Below are 20,000 nucleotides of genomic sequence, written 5' to 3' on the forward strand. Positions count from 1 at the left end.
GGACTGGAGTGTACTTTCGGGGGTTACAGCACCCTTAACGGTCAAGCCAGCCGGCCCTTTACTTATGACACAGGCGCACGCTTGGCACTACTTTGTTGATGCACGTGCGGCTACTGCGCACACAATTCACAAACACAGAAAATATATTATTTTTTTAGCACTTGGGGGGAGCACCCCTGATGGACAGAGCACCCCCTGGACAACACTACAGCACTCCTTTAGGACTGGGACACTGCACAGGACTTTGGAGTGGACACAGCCCCTATGGAGAACTGACTGCACAACACAGTCCAGCCAGCCCCTATGGACTTTGAAGTAGTGGACACAGCCCCTATTAACAACAGCAGCACAGCACAACACAGCCAGCCCCTATGGACTTTGAAGTAGTGGACAACAGCAGCACTACACTACACTACACTACACAGCCCTAACTCCCACCCTCCCTCTTCACTGTCCACAGCCGAGTGAGAAAATGGCGCCGACGTGTGTACCTTATATAGGATCCAAAACCCGCGAGACTCGGAAGGCGGGATGATGACGTTTTGCCTCGATTTCAGATCCGAGTCAGGCGGGAAAAGTCGAGCCTGACTCGGATCGGACTCGGATCGGGGGGGCTCGGGGGGGTTCGGATTTCAGAAATCCGAACCCGCTCACCCCTAATTGCGATACATACGCATGCGCAGATTGCAAATATCGGCCAGCTACAAGCGATCGCTTCTTAGCGAGCGTGTCTGAATCAGCTCCAGAGTTCAGTAAGGGCCTGTTCACAGTAATTATACACATCGGTGGCATATCCTTTGTACCTACTACAGGGTGAAGGCAAGTACAGAAAGATAAAAGAGTATACCAGGAGCTAATGTGCATTGTGTCCAATCTTGATAAGACTAAAATATATACTCACATCTGCCACTCACCTCAAACGTGGGGTGCTGACTCCAACAAAAAAATTAACAACAGAACAAAAAATTGGAGGGAGCGCTGGTATAAGGCAATAATATTAATAAATACAAAAAATTCAGTCAATATAATAACAATGGATCCAGGAAGAATATAAAAAATTATATATTTTAATAAAAATACCCAGGCAATACTAATGGTAAATAAATCAGGTAATGTTAGGACTGACAAAACTCGGCCAATGTGAGAGTTTACTGCTAAACTCTCACATTTTGTAAACTCTCACCCTATTACATTTGGCCCAGTGTGTGTTTTCAAGCTCCTTAAAGCTGGTCAGACCACAGGGCATCCAGCTGGCACTAGGATAATTAGTGTGAAAGCCAATGTTAGCACAATATAAGCAACAAGTGTTATTTAGTGAAAGCATTACATTTTCACTGTATTGCTGACAAACTTAATGTTGCAGAATTGTCCGCAGAGTTAGTGATGTCAGGGTTTGTGGGGGACGGCTTGTTAAACAGGTTCATTAAGAGCTTAGGGGGTGATGATGATTCAGCTGCAGATGCAGAGGCTATCACAGCTGCTAACATGGCAGCAGCTGCGACAGCACTAATAAGGTAATGGTAGCAGGAGGCAGCATGCATTACTGATCCAAGCTGCATTCTTGGACGCAGCATTGGATAATCTGCGCTACCATTGTGACCATGGAGTCACGCAAGCCAGCCGCCGCAGATGAGTAAAAGAGGCCAGGAGATCTCTGTCAGCCAACAGAGATCCTGGCCTCTCCACTTCCCCTCAATGGCGACAACACGCCTCCATCGCCACCCCCTTCCCGCCCACAAACTGCAGAGCAGACTGTCAGGAGCCAATTAACCTACCAGTATATTTTTGGAGTGTAGGAGGAAACTAGAGTATACCCACGCAGCAATGGGGAGAATATACAGACGCCATAATGTTAGGGCAGTAGGGGAAATCGAACCCAAGACCTCAGTGCTGTGAAGCATTAATGCTAACCATTACATTAACCGTGCTGCCCATGCGTACAGTTAGGTGCATAAATATTGGTACATTGACAGAATTTTCATATTTTGGCCTCTATTCACCACCACAATGGCTTTGAAATGAAACAAACAAGATGTGCTTTAACTGCAGACTGCAGGGTAATTACATCCAAATCGGGTGAACGGTGTAGGAATTACAACGGTTTCTATATGTGCCTCCCACTTTTTAAGGGGCCAAAAGTAATGGGACTATCAACTCAAAAGCTATTTCATGAACAGGTGTGGGCTATTCCCTCGTTATTTCATTATCCATTAAGCAGGTAAAAGGTCTGGAGTTGATTCTAGGTGTGACATTTGCATTTGGAATCAGTTGCTGTTGACTCTCAATATGAGATCCAAAGAGTTGTCACTATCAGTGAAGCAAGCCATCATTAGGCTGAAAAATCAAAACAAACCCATCAGAGAGATAGCAAAAACATTAGGTGTGGCCAAATGAACTGTTTGGAACATTATTAAAAAGCAAGAACGCATCGGAGAGCTCAGCAACACCAAAAGACCCGGAAGACCACGGTAAACAACTGTGGTGGATGACAGAAGAATTATTTCCCTGGTGAAGAAAAACCCCTTCACAACAGTTGGCCAAATCAAGAACACTCTCCAGGAGGTAGGTGTATATGTGTCAAAGTCAACAATCAAGAGAAGACTTCACAAGAGTGAATATAGAGGGTTCACCACAAGATGTAAACCATTGGTGAGCCACAAAAACAGGAATACCAGATTAGAGTTTGCCAAACAACATCTAAAAAAGCCATTACAGTTCTGGAACAACATCCTATGGACAGATGAGACAAACATCAACTTGTACCAGAGTGATGGGAAGAGAAGAGTATGGAGAAGGAAAGGAACTGCTCACGATCCAAAACATACCACCTCATCAGTGAAGCATGGTGGTGGTAGTGTCATGGTGTGGGCATGTATGGCTGCCAATGGAACTGGTTCCCTTGTATTTATTGTTGATGTGACTGCTGACAAAAGCAGCAGAATGAATTCTGAAGTGTTTCGGGCAATATTATATGCTCATATTCAGTCAAATGCTTCAGAACTCATTGGACGGCGCTTCACAGTGCAGATGGACAATGACCCGAAGCATACTGCAAAAGCAACTAAAAAGTTTTTTAAGGCTAAAAAGTAGAATGTTATGCAATGGCCAAGTCAATCCCCTGACCTGAATCCGATTGAGCATGCATTTCACTTGATGAAGACAAAACTGAAGGGAAAATGCCCCAAGAACAAGCAGGAACTGAAGACATTTTCAGTAGAGGCCTGGCAGAGCATCACTAGGGATGAAACCCAGCGTCTGGTGATGTCTATGCGTTCCAGACTTCAGGCTGTAATTGCCTGCAAAGGATTTGCAACAAAGTATTAAAAAGTGAAAGTTAGATTTAGGATTGTTTAGTTTGTCCCATTACTTTTGGCCCCTTAAAAAGTGGGAGGCACATATAGAAACCGTTGTAATTCCTACACCGTTCACCTGATTTGGATGTAATTACCCTCAAATTAAATCTGAAAGTCTGCAGTTAAAGCACATCTTGTTTGTTTCATTTCAAAGCCATTGTGGTGGTGAATAGAGGCCAAAATATGAAAATTCTGTCAATGTCCCAATATTTATGCACCTGACTGTATATATGCTGCCAATATGTAGGTGTATGCATCTCAATATGTGTACCCATTTGCACATGTGCAGACATATATTTGCTATGCATCCGCCTCTTTCTAACCTTCTAACTGAAATAACTGAAAAAAATATTTAAAAGCATTATAAATAGCAATACATATGACAAACTTAGCAGCAGGATTAAAGCGCATATTAGTAATGGAAAAGCGACAACGTCTCTGCTCAGGGTAATACATAACAGAGAACCAACAAATGTCAAAGTTTATGGTGTTGAAAAAATACTAACATTAGAGGCGTTAGTTAAGTCAGCAGTTATTTCGAACAATGTCAGCTGGGCCTCCAGTCAGACTAGAAAAAGGTTTTCACACCACTACCATACAGCTGGGCCTCCGGTTAGGCTTGCAAAGGCTTTCACACCCGCTACCATACAGCTGGGCCTCCATTCGGGCTTGCAAAGTCTTTCACACCCGCTACCATACAGCCGGGCCTCCAGTCAGGGTTGCGAAGTTTTCACACCACTACCATACAGCTGGGCCACCGGTCAGGCTTGCAAAGATTTTCACATCGCTACCATACAGGTGGGCCTCCGGTTAGGCTTGCAAAGTCTTTCACACCCGCTACCATACAGCTGGGCCTCCATTCGGGGCTGCAAAGTTTTCACACCTGCTACCATACAAATGGGCCTCTGGTCAGGTTTGCAGAGGCTTCCACATCTGCTACCATACAGCTGGGTCTCCAATTCTGGCTTGCAAAGGCTTTCACATCCGCTGCCATACAGGTGGGCCTCCAGTCATGCTTTCAAAGGCTTCCACATCCACTACCATACTGTACAGCTGAGCCTCCAGTCAGGCTTGCATAGACTTATACATCCACTAACATACAGGGACGTAACTATACATTTGTGGCTTTTAGCATATATAGGGTCCCATGTACCATCCAATGGTGAAAAACTCACATATGGGACTTTGACAGGGAAGGCGGGTCATCTCAGCTGTGGTCCCATTGCAGCTGCACTTCCTGCACCTATAGTAGCCCTAGGGATATTATGTACTCTGACTACAGGTTTCAGAAACGTCTCTCAAAGTGCTGTCCTCATTTAGTGTTGGCCATCAGCTGTCGAGATCTATGGTTTGAGACTGATAGTCAATTTATTTCCTATTGGGTGTGGGGGTCTGGTGTTTTCAGGCCAATGATAACAGAGAGCAATTGGCGGAATCAGCAACAGTTTTTTTGTGGGTTCTCGTCTAACATTCGGTTTTAAGGGCCTGATTCAGAGCCGGTCGCTCTGAATCAGGGCCGTTCTTTTTTTATTTTTAGAACGGCCTCCTGGCCGCTCGCATAGCTGTGGGTGACCACCCACGGCTATAGCGAGCGGCCAGGAAGATGGTCGCGATGGTCAAGACCATCGCGACCATCGGGCTTGCGACGAGACCCTTGTGGTAGAGTCTCGTTGCCGCAAGCCCCAGAGAGATTTCAGCTCTAACAGAGCCGAAATCTCTCCCACTGACATCACTCCCACTGAATAGCTCCCGGAGCTATTCAATACACCGCGCTGCCAAGTCCGACTAATGATATCTTCTCTCATCCCTCCGGGGATGAGAGAAGAAATCCGACAAAAGTCCCGGCGCGAGGCTGTTTTCTGCCCTTCGCGCCTGGAAAATAGCCTCGCGCCGGGAAGTTAGGTCGGAGAATGCCCGTTATCGCGCCTAAACATCCTGTTTAAGGCGTGAGAACGAGCCTTCCCCGACCTAACATTGCGATGAATCGAATAGCTCCGGGAGCTATCTTCCGGCGCTATTTACATCGCGTTTCATAGAATCGTGCCCATAGATATCATCCAGGTTGGCCTGCATGCATGAACTATTATGTTCGATATCGTTATCGTCCATGCGGGAACGCGCATCGTTGGCAGCATAAAAATAAACGATATAACGATGAACAATATCATTATAGTTCATATCGTTCATTACACTTGTACCGTGTGTATGCAGCATTAGGAATAGCCATCGACCATAGATGATTCATAATCATTGATGGTTTATGGCCGATGTCAAATGTTTTTCCCATCGATGGGGGAGAACCAGATGGTTTCCCTTCATCGATGGAAGAGCATAACCCATGGGTCTTCAAACTTTGGCCCTCCAACTGCTGTGGAACTACACATCCCAGCATGCCTTGCAACCGTTATGATATAACAGCATGCTAAAACTGTGGCAGGGCATCCAGAGATCTGTAGTTCCACAGCAGCTGGAGGGCCAAAGGTTGAAGACACCCTGCGATAACCGAACAGGTTTTATTTTATTTTTGTACAAGGTGCCGGTACTAGCATAGCTCCACCCCCCACATCCGCGAAGCCACGCCCTCGGTTCTGATTGGCCCACGGGCCAGTCAGGCATAGAACAGGGATGACCATCGGTTGGTGAAACCATCGATGGCCATCCATTGCATATTTTGTTACCATCGATGGCCCCATACCGATGGCTATGCCTAGTCTGTCTGCAGTAAAGGACAAGTCCCGCCTCTTATACATCCCCAGCAAAGCATCGTAGAGCCATGTCTGTCATCACCGACCAATGAGCTGCTTCCTGCTGCTGAGTCCCCCCCCCCGGAAATAAGCCTCGGTGTAGCCTGTACGCTCTTCCTGGTTCCCCGCACGTGTTTCCTGCGGCGCTGGCAGACATGGCGGCCCCGATCATAGAGCATGTGCTGGCCAAGGCAGAGAGGGACGAGGCGGAGAGGCTGCAGCTCATCACCGTGCACAAGGAGCTGGAGCTGCAGTATGACCCGGGGAACCTGCTGGCCATAGATCCCAATCCCCCGGACACCAAGTCGTTCCGGCAGCACAAACGAGCCGAGTTCCTGCGCTCCCTGGCCCGGGACAACACGCAGCTTCTCATCAACCGGCTCTGGACACTGCCCACCCACCGGGCGCAGGAGACGGTGGTGGCCGAGCTCCCGGAGCCCAGCACCCGCCTGCCCCGTGAGAAGCCGGTGCCCAAGCCCCGGGCCCCCACCCGCTGGGAGGAGTTCGCCCGGCTGAAGGGTATCCAGAAGAAGAAGAAAACCAACCTGGTCTGGGACGAGGTGCACAAGGAATGGCGTCGGCGCTGGGGCTACAAGAGGGCAAAGGATGACACCAAGGACTGGCTGATCGAGGTGCCGCACACCGCTGACCCCGGCGAGGACCAGTTCGCTAAGAGGCTGGCCGCCAAGAAGGAGCGGGTGGCCAAGAACGAGCTGAACCGCCTGCGGAACCTGGCCCGGGGGCACAAGGGAAAAGTGCCCGGGGTGGGCCTCGCCCCCACCGCCCAGCCGTCCCAGGATGAGCTGGGCAAGGCCATGCATGTGGCCAAGCGCTCCACCGCCTCTATGGGTATGTTCCAGGCTAAGCTGCCCAGGGAGAAGGAGCCCCGGAACGCCGGCAAGAGGAGGAAGTTTCAGCCGCTGCTAGGAGACTTCGGGGCGGAGAAGAGCCGGCAGCTGGAGATCCTGCAGGTCTTGGGCAGCAAGAAGCCGGCCCTGGATGTCACCAAGGCGGTCAACAAGCAGATGCGGGAGGAGGACGCGGAGGAGGCTGCCAAGAGGAGGAGAAAGGGCTTCAAAAAGGGCAGAGGGGGCAAACCTGGAGCTGGCACTAAGAAGGGGAAAGGCAAAGGGCCGGCCAGGGGAGGGAAGGGACCGGCCAGAGGGGGCAAAGGGTCTGCTTGGAAAGGGTTCGGTGGTAAGAGAAGACAAAAATAATTATGGACAGTTACCCTATGGGTAGTGGCACCTATGGATTGTGGCTGCCATCTATGATCATGCCTGTGTGACTTCTTATTAGTGCCCTATTGCGGCGATGCTGCTGTATGTAATGTTGGTGGGACCTGTACATCATCACGTTGTCCCTCCATAAATGGCTATTCCTAGATTGGCAGAGGATTAAGTTGCACATGTTACTGTTTATATGTTAGTTCCTGAAAAATTAATCATTTGAAGATAACTTTTTTTTTTTTTTTACTTCAAAATAAGAACTATACATGACATGAATTGGAATAGACTGGCATTAATGCCCATCTGCCAGGAATATGCATTGAGTGCTGTGGCACAAATAAAGCTCACTTACTGCTACTTTGTGTATAGCTTTGTAGCCGGTTTCCAAAATGACTTATTTCATCCTGACAGTGTATTTATGTAAAATGTTGTTAAAATAACAACTGAACTGAAAGCTGCAAGTGTACTTTTAGATTGTATTCACTATGAGAAGATATCTTTGTTTTACTTGTTGGGGATGTTTGCCCATTCCTACCCCACACCAAAATAACCAGATGGTCTGATCTGTGGTTCATAGAAAAAAAATACCTTTGCTCTAGGCAAAGTCAGGGGGAAAGACAAATCATGTCTATACTGGGGCACTCTTTTGTATAATATAGTGATAATGTAGTAAATGAAATAATAGCCAAAATAAAACTTAACTTTTAATCATGAACCTTAAAAAAAGGGATAGGGAAAATCACATCACTGTTCTCAGTGGTTTGATTAGTATTTTTTTGCTATGGATATGTCAATTATTCTATGTTGCACATTTCAATGATCGTTATGATCTGTTAATCGTCAACTATTGTACCCAGTGGATTTCGAGCCCCTTTTCCCTATCCCTTTTTTAAGATTCATGATTAAAAGTTAAGTTTTATTTTGTTATTTCATTTACTACATTATCACTATATTATACTAAAGAGTGCCCCAATATAGACATTTCAAAAGGTTTTGAAAGATCCCCACATTTTTAGCCAAAAATAGGGGTTTGTATCATTTTTTATTTTTTTTTCCTCCTGGTCTGGAGAGAGCTTATCTACAGAGTTTTTTTTTTTTTTTTTTCTTTTCCCCTCCTCCATGTTTGCCTGTTTGTCATTTTCGCCATTTATTTTGGTGAAGATAGGCAGACTTTGCCAGTAATTGAATACAGCTCCAAGGCTTAGTAAATAGACTCCTAAGTGTGCACTCATGTCTGTTATTTCCAAGTAAACAAATGGACTGTACTAGCGCTTCACTACATTATAGGAACACAATGTTAATTATTCCATACTTTCTCTATTGCTGTGCAGGATATCAATAGTAAGAGTGACCTCATCTTGGGTCTGGCATATAGGTGTGTTTGCTCAGCTGACAGGTTACAATACCTGTCCCTTCTGTTTATTACCTTTTTTTTATTTATACTGCTTTTCCATCAAAATCCCTGGTTGAACACAGGATTTTGAACACTGGTCGGACCTGACTTCAGACACTGTTTCCACTACACTTTGACCTGGGTTATTCCCAGTCAAAGCCCTGTAAAACCCTATAGATGTAATTAAACTTGAAAAAGATGATGTCACAAAAGGTCTGGGAAGCTCCAATTTCCGTTTAGAAGTGTTACCTGGGTCATCTAACGCTGGTAGGGTCAGTTTCCACTGTCATGTAACCCAGGTCATACCTGTGTTTGCCAGATAAATTGACCTGAGTTATATTTTTAGGAGCAGTTTCCACTGCAGCCTGACCCGGGTAGATCTGGCAATACTAGGGTTTTTTTGGCAGTAGAATAGGGGTGTCAGTGTATTCTGCAGTACTTTACTACTGGGCACAAACTGTTATACACTTGACAGTGTGATAGCAGACAAAGGAGGCATTGCTTATAATCTATGATTATAGGACAGCATGGAGTATGACTGTACTTCTGCAGTATTTCTCTTAAGTCCTTTTAGTGTTATGGCAGCAGTACAGTAAAAACTTGTCTCAGCTAAAAAGGTGTTAACTCTTGATATAGGATGGTGGAAAGTGGTCCTGAAAGCTGTCACATATTTGCAGTCATTTTCTAAATCTTTATTTACTGAAGAGCTGCGCCCAAAATGTAAAATTTGCTTAGAATGTCAGTTTAGGGGCAAATTCAATTGGCAGCTGATTTGAGTTGTGTGGTCTGTTCCCCTTGGTAAAGTCCTAGAGCTATTCATTTATAGGCCTGCAAGTAGCCCTGTGGCAACAGTTAATGCTTATTTCTGCTCCTACCCCCCACCAGAGGTACAAGCAAAAATTAGTGAACTGCTGCTTTGGGGCTGTTCAAAGGTCTACAATTAAATGGCTCCAAGCACTTTAAGGTGAACAGACCACGCAACTCAACCCATGGTTAATTTAATCTCCCTTTTCATTAAAGGCAACCTGATACAGTTTGGGGGCAGCATAGCCTTAATCTTTGTAATAGTTATAGAAAAATTAAGACATGTAATTGAATATAGTTGCCTATCTGTAATAAATCGGTGGGCATTTTAAATAAGTGTTACATGTACTGAGAAGCGGATCTGGCAGTAAAATAGGCAATGAGGTGCTGGTGAAGGCTCAGATTACCGCACGCCGTCCAGCACTCGTATAATGGGATAATAATGACAACAGCACACTAAGGGGTAAACTTGCTAAAGGACGGTTTTGGGTCTAAACCAGAACCGATTGATGTCAGATTTTTTTTTAAAGCACTCCGATAATCGTATTAGCCAGCCCCAAACTGGACAGCCCAGGGCTGGAATTCCTTGGAAAGTGGGAACCTCAAATATAAAATGAAGCCACCCTCCCAAGGAACTACCGGTCTTAGGCTGAAAATCCAGGGCTATACCCTGCACTCCTGGTGACAGTGGGTGTGGGGTTAATAATAATAAAAACAGTAATGTTATTTGTTACAGGTGGACTACAAGTTCAGGCAGCCTGTCCCAGCATGCCAGCACTTGTGGAACAACAAGTGCCAACAGGCTCAGACATTTAGGGCCCGTCGGCACCTGTAGTCTTTCTGCAAAGAAGACATTTAAATAAACACAGGACTCAACACCGTAGGTTTTATTTTTTTAAATTCATACTTGCCAACCCCTTGGGTTGCCTCCTTCGGTCCATGTAAACATCCATAGATCTTTAGAAAACAAACCGAAAACCAGGCACACTTTATATACTGTACATTGCAAATCTGAAATTAGAGGTTCCTATGGTATTCCTGCAATTGGTTCAGCCCGGTGCTGGTAATAGGAAAATAGGGCTACCCCATGTTATTTTTCCACCTATTTTCCCATACCAGCCCAGGCTGAGAGGTCCAGGGCTAGTTATTGATTTTGTGGTTGAACGCACGCAAATTTTTAAAAATAAAATTTAGGCTATTGTTTATAGTAAGGAAGCCTGCAATGATGATGATCTGAGCAGTGTTTCTCCCAAACTCGCCTGCCACAGGCAGGCCTATTGTTTGGGTGGGTTTTGGTTTACAAAAATTACCATTAGTAAATGCATTATCTCATCTTGGGGGAGATGTACTAAGCTCTGGAAAGTGATAAATTGGAAAGTAATAAACTACCAGCCACTCTGCTCCGAACTGCCATGTTACAGGATGTGCTTGAAAAATGTCAGGAGCTGATTGGTTGGTAGTTTATCACTCTCCAATTTATCACTTTGTAGAGCTTAGCACATCTGCCTCCTTGTCTATATAAAAAGATCGATTGCGTGAACCAATACGTGCCTTACCTCCTTCTATATATATATATATATATATATATATATATATATATATATATATATATATATGAATAAATTATCATAATGGTAGCTATCTCGGTCAGAAGAAGACAAACTACAAACGGGAGCGTGCATTGGTAGTTATCGTTCATCGTTTGCTGCTTAAAACTGAACGATTTTATTGAACGACTTAATGATAACGACGTTAACGACAAATTGTTAAAAAAAAAATTTTACGTGTATGCACCATAAATCTTATCCTTAGAAGTTGCTTTAGTCAAAATGTTTTGCAGCCGCTCACTGTGTTGGAGCAGGTAAGGGTCTAATGTATTTTGACAAATGAAACAGATCTACATCAGAGGCCTTATTTCTGTCACATTTTGACTCCGGTTATCATAAAACGGCAAGTAATCCTTTTTTTTTTAAAATGTTATTAGCCAATGGACCTTCAAAATTGGTCAGAGAATGCCGGTTCTCACGTCTTAACCTGGGTGTTTAGTCGCGAGAACCGGCATTCGACTAAAGTGCCGGATGCGCATCCATGGGAGTGCGAGAAGAAATCCTTTAGCACGCCCAAACATTGTGTTGAATTGAATATCTTCGGGAGCTCCCTCCCATGGCTATTCGTCATCGCATTGAATTGAATTCCTCCCCCAAAGAAACAATAAGGAAATTATATGTCTAGGGTTATGTGGATTCTTATATAGTCAGTTTCCTGATGACACTTTGCATGACATTATGGTAGTAGAACATCACTTATTTTTGCTAATTACCTATAGAGGTGTAAGCGAAAATAAGCTGTTTTCTTTGTTTCATTTCTATTGTATGAGATTAATGATTTTGTAAATATTATTCTTTTAACTATTTTTATGGTGTATTTGTCATATTAAATACAATTTAATAATCTTGTCTTCTGCTCAAGAAATTCTTATGGCACTCTTTATACAGCTTCATTTATGCATGGAATTGCTTGGTTTACAGTACCAATGATTACTGTGATTGCACTTTGGGGATTAACTGAAAACTTCCTAAGAGTGTCGGCTCTTTAGCTAAATGGTGGCAGGATTAATTATAAAAGTGAGATTATTGGGGGGGCTTTTAATTAATTTTTCTATAAAACACGTGATTTTGTGTTTACGAACTCTTTCACTTCCCCAGTTCATGTATGACTTTTCGTAACTAGAGGTAATACTTTACTCTTTAATATACCTTCAGTGGAATGTCAATTTAACACTGAACAATGTTTTTACCTTTTACAAGATTACCACACATCCATGAGAATGGATAATCCATTTACTGCTGTTTGAAAGTCTATGGGCCGTATTAAATTAGTTCTGTATCCGACTTTTTGCCTGCATCGCGTGTTTTGGATGCAGAAACTTATCGTGCGCGTCCCCGCTATTCGCCGTGTTCCAAAATGGGTGAAAACTGCAAGAGATGAATGCAGAACAGGCGGAAAGTACTGTCAGAATTGGGGGAATCACTCTGTACCCCAGAAAGAGATGGGCTGACTTCGGAAAACCTTATGGTAGTTTTAATATTAGCCCTAATTGAACTAGTTAGGGTACTTAAGTGGTGGTAATTGCTTGCTATTAGCATCTTGGTAAAAGTGGTGAAGAATGGCATAAGGCGGTTGTTTTTTGAGAAAATAAGTAGTTCTTCAAATTTGGGGTGCTTGAAAATGGGTACTATCATGTTTTAATGTCTCTAAAGTGAAGTTTTAGTAAAAGTGAAATTCCTCATGTATCCAAGCATTTGCAATCCCAAAAACACTTGGCCCTTTCTTAGAGCACCCCCAGAATCTTATTTCGCTAGTTGTTGAAGTTGTACCCCCCCCCCCACACTTTTTAATTTTTTGCCCCAAATTTCAAAGGCGTTTTTTGGTCCTTTTTGGGGGTGTACCAAGGGTTCTGAGTGGTTTCCCAACATCTGCACCACAAAATATAGATTTTGTACTTTTTTCTGTACAGAATAGCAGTAAAAAAATATCGCCTATTTCAGTGCATTGACTTTCCGCATAGGCAAAAATGGGATGGAATTGAACACCGAGTAAAAAAAAAAAAAAGGTGACATCGCTAAACACCATGCAAAAATGGCTTTTTGCTTCTAATTGAACACGGCCCTATAGCTCAAATAGAGCTCATTACAGTAGAATGACTGTTATCTGACCATGGGGTAGAAGTATTATAAAGACCTGCATCGTGCTGCTTTAACCCTGCTTTGCAGAGGTGAAGCAGGAAGCACTACCATTGAGATGTATTAAAATCTAATTTGCCGGAGTAGGTGAGTGAAAACTACCCCCTCCGGCGATCCCTGCCAGAGCACACAGAGCATCAGCCTAGTGCTCATGCTCTTTCTCTCCCTTCCCAGCCGGCTCCACTGGGCATGTGTGAGATCTGCAAACTAATGGAGAACATACAAACTCCACACAGATAAGGCAGTGAGGCAGTAATGCTAACCACTGTGCTGCCCACATACTGCAGCTAGAAATTTAAATATGTGGTCTGATTAGTAGATCCATATTTTTACATCCTTTTTACTTACACTATTAGCTTACCTTTAAAAATGTATGGTAAACGCACCAAAATGTTTATGTAAGTATTATCTTTTTTAATTGCACCAAATTTATGAATGTTTTTTTTTTTTATTCGTGAGCATATATTTGTTGCTCAGCATTACTATTGGTGTTAATTCAGTGTAATAGTAATCCTGACAATGATGCTGAGACTGATGCAATGGTTGAAACCTGGATTTTATTATTTTTTTTAAAAGGATTTAATAAAATTACTTTTTCAACCTTTTCCTTGCCACTGATTATCTTCTGTCCCTGATTTTGAGCCATTAGTATTTCACATTGAGATTATGAATCCCCATTATTCTGATAAATGTTGCAGTAATATGAACAGACATTACATTGCTGGTAATAAACACCTGGTTTGAACGATTATCGTTCATTGTATGGGCCGGACTGATAAAAATGTGTCCTCATACCCCGCAGGGGTGATTCAATCGGGAGCGCCCAATTTTGTATTACCGTGTGCATGCGTGCTCCCTATACCCGCTGTATCCGATTAAGAAAAAAAAAAAGTGGTCACATGGTTTTTATAAATCCCTGCGGTGCGTAAAAAGAAATTATACTGTACTTACCTGTCCAGAGGTCTCAGGTACTCTCCGTGGCTCCTGGTGGCCTTCCCTCCATCTTGTCACTTGGGAGGGGGCTGCTGCGAGATCTAGTTCTCCCGGCATCGGCTACAGTGGGGAATACACTCACATGGGGAGGGGTCAAACACATACCCTGCTGCAGAAGATCTAGCTCCATGACAGTGGATGCAGAAGACAACGATTCGGAAGGTGAGTAATGAAGGACGCGCCGCAGGGTTTTTTAAGTTTCTGCCCGCAATTGGATTCCCCTCCCCTAGCTTCTTGATGCCACATGGCACAAGACCCCTGGTGTGACAGATGCTCCGAGAGGTGTAAGGTATCGTACTTTTGTTTAAATTTTACATCTCATTCACAGCACATGCAGCAAAACACTGCTCACAATGTACTAAAGAAGCTGGGCTGTGATTTTAACCTCACAGGAATTTGTTTTAAAACGTACAGAGTCGCACATGAAGCACAATGGAACTTGGCGTGAGAAAAAGCCGCAGCCACTGCATCGCAGCACTTCTTGCACAGTAGGAATATAGTTTTGTTGCTCCCAGTTAATTTATGCAAATAAGACGCACATTTTGAGCAAGAAAGATGCTTGGCGTGGTCGAGAGGGGCTGTTTGGCGCGACTTGAGCAACAGTGTATTAGGACACATCTGTATAGGCAGTGGCTGGTCGCTCCTGCCCTCGTCCTGGTCGGCTGCACTTTAATGCAGTCTATAGCTTTAATGCAGTCTATAGCCACCTTTAGTTTAAACCTCTGTGCAGACTGAGCAGTGACGGAGAGGGAGGGACTATGAGACTCTCACATTACCAGAAAGTAACACACACCACTGAATGCTGGGAGAAAAAAAATAAAGCACATTCCTATTCCCAAACCAGTCCTACAGACATCGGGACTGGGCGGCTGTGACACAGGATTTCCCCATTCTGTCTGTACTGCATACATAATACATCTTTGGGACAGGTACTCATTACTCTACTACCAACATTATATCTCATGTTCACTGACACGTACTGCAGTATGGAGTCACTGAAATCCACTAGCTAATGTGTAATGAATCTAGGGTTGTGCGCAAGCTGGTGTGTGACTTACCCCAAGGACAATGCAGAACAAACATAGTGTATAAGCACAGGAAATAATGATTGCTTCTAAGTATATGAACTAGTTCCGGTAGTAGATATACTGTATTAAGACCATACTTGAGAACTGTCCCTAATGTTGATGCATAGTCCCATAGTACTGAATTCCTGCATAACTGGCTTTTTATTGTGCAGGAAATGTAAATACAATACCAAACTTCCATATGGTTTGGAATATTATGCCATATTTTATATTAGTCCAGCTAGTGGCTCAGCCTTTTGACAATATGGCAACTTTGTGGCCCTATAGAAGCTGTCAAGTTACTATTTATTTTTCTGTTTTCACGCTGAACTGATGGTGAGTTACTGTAATGTATGTTTTATACTTTAATGCACCAAATTCATAAGAGGTTGTTACTTTAGGGGGAATTCAATTTAGCGCGATGATGAATAGCCGCAGGAGGGTGCTCCGGCAGATATTCAATTCAATGCGCTGTGTGCCTTGTCGGGAAGCAAGAAAATCAGAGAATGCCGGATCTCCCGACTTAACCTGGGTGTTACGTCGCGGTAACTGAAATTCTCAGACTAATGTGTCTGGCGCGCGGCTGTTAGCGCTGCGTTAAGCCGACAAATAGCTGGACGCCTGACACTTTTGTCGGAATTCTCCTCGCATCCCCAGGGGGGTGCGCAAAGAAATCCTTTAGCTGCCCAAACAGCACTGTGTATTGAATAGCTGCGGGAGCTCCCTCCCGCGGCTATTCTACATCGCACTGAATTGAATTCCCCCCTTTGAGACTGATCCTGCAGGACGATCACTTTGCACACAAAAAAGGGTTTCTGATCCCGCACTAGTTATGTAGTGTTTATGATTACAATATGCTGCTGACACAATAATAGGAAGACGTAATAATCAACTAAAATAATTTAGTAATTGTTAATCCTTATTATTGATGTGCTACCGCAAGCTGTATATGCATTAGTTCCAGAAAAAGAGAAAGAAAAGGTAGAGCTATTGTTGCAGTGCACTATATTGTCAGTACATAGTTACATACTAATCTATCTTTTATTAAAACATATTAATCTTTATTCAATCAATTAAAATGTTACCATATAGGGGTTATTACCACTGGCGAAGTATACTAAAATGAACTTATCGTTCAACAGAATAGAAAATGTGCATGAAAGATTGAAATTAAGTGTATTTTAAAAGAAATTCATATATGTCGCTGGCTGTGTATAATCAAATTTTATATTAGAATTGATGCTGTTTTCCCAATATCACTGTAAGGATGTAGTTATATATGGATTAGTATAGATTTACACAGTCTATGTCCTTTATTTTTCAGTCAGTGATATAATCGTGGACAAATAAATGTCGGCAGCAGCTATATTGTATCAAATTTTGTGCAAGTAAATGACAGGTGCAACTGTTGAGAAGTAGCAATCTCAATTGGCTACTAAAGTAACATTTCACATGAATTCCTGCAGTAGACTTATTCACACAACAGTGTTGCTCTTGTGTCTGGGTTAACTGACTTATATCACAGTAATCTGCTCCGTTCTATTAATCACACAGTCACCTATCTATATGGGAGTATTGCGTGCAAAATACTCCTTAGTGCTGCTGCAGGTATAAACATCAAAACATCAACATATAACCGTAAAGTACAGCCAGACGGTATATGAAAAGAAACGCCAACGCGCGTTTCGCCTGGCTGCTTTTTCAAGGCATCCCATTCAATTCAATGCGCTGTGTGCCTTGTCGGGAAGCAAGAAAATCGGAGAATGCCGGATCTCCCGACTTAACCTGGGTGTTACGTCGCGGTAACTGAAATTCTCAGACTAATGTGTCTGGCGCGCGGCTGTTAGCGCTGCGTTAAGCCGACAAATAGCTGGACGCCTGACACTTTTGTCGGAATTCTCCTCGCATCCCCAGGGGGGTGCGCAAAGAAATCCTTTAGCTGCCCAAACAGCGCTGTGTATTGAATAGCTGCGGGAGCTCCCTCCCGCGGCTATTCTACATCGCACTGAATTGAATTCCCCCCTTTGAGACTGATCCTGCAGGACGATCACTTTCCCTGATATCAGATTCCCGAGTCCCAAAAGCATTCTTTACCAAAGAGAGTGCTGCTGTAGCTACAGTGTACAGTAGTGGTTAGGCATAATGTAGCACCTGATTGTAAAGCCACAGTTCCTGTCCAATTAGGTGCCTTGTTGACTTCCTCAATCCAAAAATGACAAATTTGGAACTCTCATTCAGGCATCTTCAGAGAGCTCGGTACTGCGCCCTCTGCCAGTTTGATCATTCAGGCTCCAATGATCAGGTAAAGTGGTATTACCTAAAATTGGGCATTTTAACAAAAGTAGATGGCCCCTTTAAATTAAATGTGCTCTAAATTTTATCATGGAGTGCTCTGGAAAGGTTCTACAGAACACAGAGCAGACCAGTTGTTGTGTTTCTAGCTACTTTCGTTACTTTATCTTACACGGTCATAAAAATGTAAGTCGAGTTGGAATATAAAAGATCACCAAAATTCCCCCAACTTTGATAACCATACAAGTGATACCATCTGTATGAAGCACGGAAATCATCCCCATTACTATTTACTTAATTTCTATAATGTCCAGTAATTTGTTTATTCAACAAGATATTATACTGCAGATTTCTCCAAATATTACTATTACAAATCATATTTTAGGTGCCACTGATATGTAGACAGACACCTAGCTATGTTACAGATGCAGTCATTCGTGCAGTATGCGCACGGCCTGAAAAAGACAGGGTTATAGTAGAGGTTCAGTTCTTAAGGCACCCTAACGCTCCAGATTTTAAGGATAACTATGCTTGGGCACATGTGACTTAATTAGTACCTCAGTCTTTTGATTTAGACATCTGTACTCAACCATGGTTATCCTTAAAACGTGGACCAGTAGGTTTCCTTGTAGGCCAAGTTTGGGACCCTATGGGCTACAGTAATACAGCCTTTGCACGCCCACTTTGTGTTGCCTAATGGATAATCAGCTACAAATCTACTGTACCAGACACCAAAATTAAACTCCAAACAAAAAACAATGAATGCTCCTGATTCAGCACGGATCGCAGCTGCGTAATCGCCCGCAAGGTTGCTGCGAAAATATGCTAATGTCTGCCACCACTCAGCCAGCATCGCCCACTACTGCTTTCTCACATCCGTAATACCTCGAGGTCCTGCGTATACATCGGTGACATCGAAGCACATCGGCCCGTCATGCACAATTACAGCTGCTCTGACCCATCGCAGAAATTACAAGTCTCGTCGCACGCAGTGAGTACTCAGGCTGCATAAGCAATCACAGTGGCTAATTTATGCACGCGTCCTCCGTCACCACCACTCACTCTGCGATGGATTCCTGTCTGCATGAGTAATCGCAGTGAAATTGCTATGCAAGTGCGGTGCATGCGCAGTACGCAAAAATGGGCAAATCTGCGTACACGGATGCAATTGTGATCCGTGCTGAATCAGGCCTAATGTTAGAATCCACAACTTCACTGATGAACATATTCCATCAAGACTTTGGGAGAGATGTACTAAAGCTGGGTACACACTAGGACGATGGATCGGCCAACGGCTGTGCTGCACAGCCGACGCGATATCTCGGTGAACAATGTTGTTCACTTACCTATTGCTGGATAACACCTGCCGATGTGCCCACAATTGAACGTCCATAAATCGAGTAAATAAATAAGTGTGTACTCAGCATAAGACCTGCAGAGAGATAAAGTACCAAGAATCAGCTCCTAACTGTCACTTTACAGGCTGTGTTTGAAAATTGACAGGAGCTGATTGGTTGGTACTTTGGGGTCTATTCATGAAGTAGTGAAAAGCCCTGTTTAACTGAAAACAGGAGTTTTCACTGATTTATTCTATTCAGGAAGGGGGTTACCATGGAGAAGTTCATTACTTCTCTAGCAGTGCCCCTGCTCTGTGCCTGGATCGCTTCCCCATACAGTAGTATGGGGAGAGCGATTCATAGAAGAACTGCTTTCCTTTCCTCTGCAGTGCACAGATTACGCCATCTCTGGATGGCGTAATCTGTACTGCGAGACGAAAAGAGCAAGGAAGCTGAATACTTCCCTGCTCTCTGACCGGCACCAGGCGCTGGCTCCGCGCCCTATCCTAGACCAGTGGCCAAGGCAGCAGCTATGTAGTGACCTGCTGGTCACATATTAATAGGGTTGTTATCTCAGTTTCCCCTAAATAATAATTTCCTAATAAAGATATCTTTAATGTATCTAATATATTACAAAAAAAAATAGATTACATTGTAAAAAATATATATATATATAATTTTGTTTTATAACTGATGAACATTTGTCTGAAAAACAATATACACTTTTTCCCCATAAATCTTTTGTATTCAAGGTTACAGATGAGCACTGCCCCTGGATATTACATTTGAATCAGTATTTTCTGTGATTTCTAATGGCTGCTGGACGGGATAAAGTGATTCACCTGCTAAGGCAACTGCAGAGAGCATCGTAAGTGTCTTACACCAACTATTCACTTTCAAAAGTAGATATAGATGTAGATTTAGATATACAGATAGCTAACTATATATTAAAAAAACTTGTTCTGTTTTCACTTTTATACTTGCCGTACTCCTATTCTTATAAAGGGCTTTGGGGCTCCTAGCAATGTATTATTCAATATATACG

General features: G+C 43.4%; 2 protein-coding genes across 2 annotated transcripts in view; both read left to right on the top strand.

Moving 5' to 3' along the window:
- Positions 1-6,173: 6,173 nt before the first annotated feature.
- On the top strand, positions 6,174-7,683 carry RRS1 (regulator of ribosome synthesis 1). The gene has a single exon (XM_088469362.1). The coding sequence runs from the start codon at positions 6,253-6,255 to the stop codon at positions 7,312-7,314; it is 1,062 nt and encodes a 353-aa protein (XP_088325488.1). The 5' UTR covers positions 6,174-6,252; the 3' UTR covers positions 7,315-7,683.
- A 7,423-nt stretch (positions 7,684-15,106) lies between these two features.
- The window catches only part of ADHFE1 (alcohol dehydrogenase iron containing 1), a 57,490-nt gene continuing 52,596 nt past the window's right edge, over positions 15,107-20,000 (top strand). The window contains exons 1-2 of the mRNA XM_088469363.1: positions 15,107-15,188; positions 19,708-19,823. Coding sequence (XP_088325489.1) covers positions 19,768-19,823 — 56 coding nt within the window. The 5' untranslated portion in view covers positions 15,107-15,188; positions 19,708-19,767. The remainder of the gene's footprint in view (positions 15,189-19,707; positions 19,824-20,000) is intronic.

This window comes from Taudactylus pleione, unplaced genomic scaffold (assembly GCF_031769625.1).
Source record: "Taudactylus pleione unplaced genomic scaffold, aTauple2 ptg000090l, whole genome shotgun sequence".
Classification (NCBI taxonomy): Eukaryota; Metazoa; Chordata; class Amphibia; order Anura; family Myobatrachidae; genus Taudactylus; species Taudactylus pleione.